A 5,643-nucleotide genomic window follows, 5' to 3' on the forward strand; every position below is an offset into this window, starting at 1 on the left:
ATAAGAGTTCAAAATCTCGTGTAGAACAACCTAAATTATCATCGATAACTTCGACTGGCTCAAGCATCTCGAGATCCTCAAAATCTTCCCGATTAAAGGAACTGAAGAGAAGTGTAGAGTTGAACAGGCTTAAGGCCCAACAGGCACTTGAGTTAGCAAATTATGAAGCTGAAATGGAAAAGAAAAAGATTGACATTGAGATGCAAAAACAGAAAACAGCAAAGGAAATGGTATTTAAAGCTCAGTTGGAAGCTAGAGAAATCGCTCTTCTTGTTGAAGAGGAAGGTGATGCAGTCTCGTGTGCCCTAAGTTTGCAAAGTGAGACCGATGATAAGATTGAATTTGAGCCTCCCATCACTAGGAGTCAACAAACAGCAACTTGGGTAGCACGCTGCCACCAGGACACTCCAGAAGATAGATTGAATCATAGCGAACTCACACCTCAGTTAAAGAAGTACAGTGAAGAAATTACCAGTCCTCATTCCAGAGATCCTTCCCATATCCAAAGAAAGGAGAACTTTATCGCAAATGGAGATGATAACGGTGAAAATGAGAATTGCCTGCATGAAAAGGAACAGATGAATCCGTGTAAAAATCCTCAGGCTATTCTTTTGAAGGTGACCACGTTGCAAGCTAATGCAGCCTGTCAAGTTTAGTGGAAATGCAGCGGATTTTCCGATTTTCAGGAGAAGAATTCGAGATTGAATTTCTCCCCAAATTTGTGTCCGGAGAGGCTTATGAGGTGGTTGAAAGATCTGTGGGGTGTTCCTATGACGACATTATAGCAACCCTGGAGGAGCGCTATGGCCAACCAGCCGCAGTTGCTGCAGCGTGTATTAATATGCTTACCACAGGACCAAAATTAGGAAACAGAGACTTCAAGGGTTTGCGTAATTTTGCTGAAGAACTGCAGTGTGCCTCACGAAGACTGGAAGGAGAGTATGAACATGAGGCAAGTACCACTTCAAATATGAAGATGATCGTAGCACGACTGCCAGATTACATCATCAACAAATGGGCAGATGTATCGTACTCTAACAGAGAAAAGGGACAGAACCCAAAGTTAAAGGACTTAGCTCAATTTGTGAAGCGACAAGCTGCCATCAAAAACGACCCTGGTTTTGCTGGTGTTTCGTTAGTCGCAAGTTCGGAGGTCAAGGGAAACAGAACAAAGTCATTGAAAGTCAACAACAGGTCATTCATCCCCGAGCCCACAAGGCAGACTTCATCCTTTGCCACCGATGTTAAAGGAAAGAGCACTGGCCGAAAATTGCCCAGCGAAGGACGAAACAGCATCACACCCGCTAATAGGAGTTGTTTATGTTGCCCCGGATCTCACGAACTATCTTCATGCCTCGAGTTTCAGAAGAAGGATTTGCAGAGCAGATGGGACATTGTGAAAGTTAACCGGTTGTGTCATGTTTGTTTGAGAGTTGGACACCTTCGAGGAAGGTGTGAATCGCCGAAATTCTGCCCTTGTGGGAGCGACAAACGGCACCATAAGTTACTCCATAACCCCCCAAGTACAAGGAGAGACAATGACAGACTCAATCAAGCTAGTACAGAAGAACCGAATGCGGCAGTGACAGACCCGCATGCCGAAGTTCCTGGTGATCAAGGACCTTCAGGAATCAGACATACAGCGCAATATGCTACCGTCACACAGCCAGGCTCAACAAAAACTGTGCTTCTGCATGTTATACCAGTGAAAATCACATCACCTGGCGGAAGGTCTGTCACCACTTACGGGCTGTTAGACAACGCTTCCCGTGGAACCGTGATTAGTGGAGATGTTGCTAAAGAATTAGGGCTGAAAGGTCATAAGGAGTTTATATCTGTTAGTACCTTGATGCAGCAAGAAGATGAAGAGTTTGAAGTGGTGGAATTTAAATTGCAATCTGCGAGCGGAGAAGGTGAAACGCTTAATGTTGAAGAGGGCCTGGTCTCGGAGAAATTCAATGTCAAAGAGAGATGTCTACCTGAAGATGTTGACAGAAGATCGCACCCCCACCTACTGGACATTGATGTGCCAGACGTAAAGATAAAGAAAGTATCAGTGCTGATTGGAAAGGACGTGGGTGAAGCGCATGAAGTCCTCGAAGTGCGAAAGTCAAATAGACCTGGTAGCCAGTTGCAAGCTCAGCGAGGCCCATTGGGCTGGGTGATCACGGGAACAATTCTGGGCTCACCAAATTACAGCGAAGTCAATGTCCACTTCACATCTTGCGAGAGAAAATTGCACGAACAAGTTGAGAATTTTTGGAAGATAGAAGGATTTGGAGCGAAGCCTTCGTGTAAACCTATAATTGAGGAGCCGGTGCCTAGACGTCAAAACCACTATTTATCTAGAGAGGATATCCGCGCAGTAGACATTCTCGAGAAGACCACGAGACTGACTGACGGTCATTACGAGACCGGACTGTTGTGGCGGAAGGACGATGTTGAACTGCCAAACAACCGCAAGGAGGCTGAAAAGAGGTTGCAGAGTTTGAAGAGGAAGTTCCGTAAAGACCCTAGCCTTGAAAGGAAATATCGCGCAACGATGAACGACTACATAGCTGAGGGTCATGCGCGGAAGTTAACGACAGAAGAGGCTTCTATAACTGGCTCTAGAACTTGGTACCTTCCGCATTTCGCAGTGACCAATTGCAACAAGCCAAATAAAGTACGAATTGTGTTTGATGCTGCCGCCGAACATAAAGGAACCTCGCTGAACAAAAACCTATTACCGGGCCCTGATTATACTAACAGTCTGGTTGGTGTGTTATTGAGATTCCGCGAGGAGAAGGTCGCATTGGTTGGAGACATTAAAAGCATGTTTCACCAGGTGAAAGTCCGACCAGAGGATCAAGATTCCCTACGGTTCCTTTGGTGGAGTGGGAGCTTAGACGAAACACCTAATGAGTACGCAATGACTGTACACATATTTGGTGCTACAGACTCGCCATGTTCGGCGAATTTCGCCTTGTTGAGAACTGCTGAAGACAATTGGAAAGAGTTCGACCCTGTGACCGTGGATACTCTGAGGGACAACTACTATGTCGACGATCTACTCAAGTCCATGCCAACACCAGAACGTGCGATTACGCTAATGCGGGAGCTGATTGAACTTTGTGCAAAAGGCGGTTTTAACCTTACGAAATTTATGAGCAATAAGCGAGAAGTCTTGGCCACAATACCTGTTGAGAAGAGAGCGGATCCAACACTTGACTTCACCCTTCATCAATTGCCGGTGGACAGAGCCCTTGGAGTAAGATGGCACATCGAATCTGACACCTTTGGTTTCAAAGTCGTGAATTTGGATAAAGGCGACACGATGAGAGGAGTTTTGTCAACAATCTGCTCAGTATTTGACCCGTTGAACTTGGCTGCACCAGTCATGCTACCAGCAAAGCAAATCATGCAAGATCTGTGGAGGAAGAAGATAGCGTGGGATCAACCACTCGACGGGACAATTCTTCAGAGATGGCAGCAATGGAAGAACAAACTTCCACTCCTAGCTGAGGTGAAAATTCCAAGATGTTACTTCAGTCGCACAGATCACGAGAAAGCTACACTTCAACTCCACCACTTTTGTGATGCTTCAGAAATCGGCTACGGTACCTGCACCTACCTTCGAACAGTCTACCCTGATGGAACTGTTGAATGTGCATTTATTACTGGGAAATCCAGAAACGCTCCTATCAAAACAGTCAGCATTCCCCGACTAGAATTACAGGGAGCTCTTTTGGCAGCACGTGTGGACTTTTCAGTCCGACAGGAACTGAACTTCGAATTTGAAAGGGTGGTTTTCTGGACGGATTCAATGATCACCTTGAACTACATCTACAGCGAAAGTCGACGATTTCAGACGTACGTTGCAAATCGGGTTACAGAAATCAGGGAACTCACCGCTCCTGAACAGTGGAGACACTGTCCAGGGAAGCTTAACCCTGCAGACGACGTTAGTCGAGGGCTAGAAATGAAAGAATTTCAGAACAATGAACGTTGGTTGAACGGACCGTCCTTCCTGTGGAAAACAGAGGATCACTGGCCGGAGATCAAGCATGACGAGGTGGCAGTTGACAAGCTTGAGATAAAAAAGGAAGTATACTTGATCGAAGTTGAAACGGCTACACCACTAGACAACCTCTTGACCAGATATTCTCGCTGGATAACCTTGCTGCGATCATTTGCCTGGTTACTGAAGTTCATAAAGTGGCTGAAGTGGTCTTCGAAGGAAAAGAAACGTGAGCCAGAGTCTTGTCAAGTTGAAAATCACGTTACACAGGAGGAACTCGAAAGGTCGAAGAGAGAGGTTGTATCTTTGGTGCAGCGAAAGGCCTTTCCTCATGAGATAAAAGATCTCAAAGCAGGACGTCAAGTGAAGGCATCAAGCCACATTTTGAAGCTCAAACCAGTTATCATGAATGATGGAGTCATGAGGGTCGGCGGTAGAATTTCGAGAGCTCCTATCTCATCCAATGCCATGAATCCGATGATCCTGCCTAAAGACCATCACGTCTCAAGAATCCTGATACGTTATTTGCACGAAAGGAATGGTCACTGTGGAACTGAACAGGTCTTGTTCTTTCTCAGGGAAGAGTTCTGGATGGTGAAGCCTAGAGTAGCTATAAAGGAGGTTCTTGGGAAGTGCTTACTATGTAAGAAGCTTATGCCCCGTAAGATGAATCAAGAAATGGCCGAGCTGCCCAAAGTTAGGCTGACCCCGTATGAACCCCCTTTCACGTTCAGTGGAGTCGATTACTTTGGACCCTTTCACGTGAAAAGAGGGAGAGGAAGAGTTGCAGACAAACGTTGGGGGGCGATTTTTGTGTGTCTGAATTCGCGTGCAGTACACCTCGAAGTCGCGAAGTCTCTAGATACTGATGATTTCATTCTTGTTTTGACCCGATTCCTGAATCGAAGAGGCCATGTGAGAGAACTGCGGTCAGATAACGGGACGAACTTCGTTGGGGCAGATCGCGAAATCAGGGATGCCGTAAATCGAATTGATAATGACAAGATTGGAAGAGAATTGATGCAGCGTGGATGTAAGTGGGTGTTCCACCCTCCTGGGGCCTCCCACATGTCCGGAGTCTGGGAACGATTAGTGAAAACGGTAAAACGAAGCTTGAAGGCCATCCTGGGAAAAGATCTTATCAATGAAGAGGTTCTCCAAACAGTGTTTACCGAGGCTGAGCGTATCGCTAACTCTAGACCTCTGACAAGAAACCCTTTCAGCCCTGATGACAGCGAACCTCTCACGCCAAATCATTTCTTGAACATTCGCCCTTCTACGAACCTGCCCCCGGAAGTTTTTGAAGAGAGTGAAAGGATGAGCAGGAAGAGATGGAGACAAGCTCAAGTTCTTGCCAATCATTACTGGAAGCGTTGGTTGAGAGAATATGTCCCGTCGTTGCAAGAAAGACAAAAGTGGAACCAAGTTCGAAGAAACCTACGCATTGGAGACCTCGTCCTGATCGCTGATGATAATGTTCCAAGGAACCAGTGGCCCTTAGGTCGAGTTGCAGGCGTGTTCCCTGGCAAGGATGGATTAGTGAGGAGTGTCGAAGTGAAAGCTAAAGGATCTTTTTTCAAGCGACCAGTTACCAAGATTTGTTTGCTAGAAGCGGCAGATGATGAAGAAGGACAGTGAGCTTG

General features: G+C 46.1%; 1 protein-coding gene across 1 annotated transcript; it reads left to right on the top strand.

The window, feature by feature from the left end:
• Window positions 1–661: 661 nt before the first annotated feature.
• Window positions 662–5,638, top strand: LOC137972615 (uncharacterized). The gene has a single exon (XM_068819355.1). The coding sequence runs from the start codon at window positions 662–664 to the stop codon at window positions 5,636–5,638; it is 4,977 nt and encodes a 1,658-aa protein (XP_068675456.1).
• The last annotated feature ends 5 nt before the right edge of the window (window positions 5,639–5,643 follow it).

This window comes from Montipora foliosa, chromosome 10 (genome assembly GCF_036669935.1).
Source record: "Montipora foliosa isolate CH-2021 chromosome 10, ASM3666993v2, whole genome shotgun sequence".
Classification (NCBI taxonomy): Eukaryota; Metazoa; Cnidaria; class Anthozoa; order Scleractinia; family Acroporidae; genus Montipora; species Montipora foliosa.

Bases quoted from the DNA above. Each gene is read 5' to 3' on its own strand.
- LOC137972615 (XM_068819355.1), top strand. From the start codon at position 662: ATGCAGCGGATTTTCCGATTTTCAGGAGAAGAATTCGAGATTGAATTT.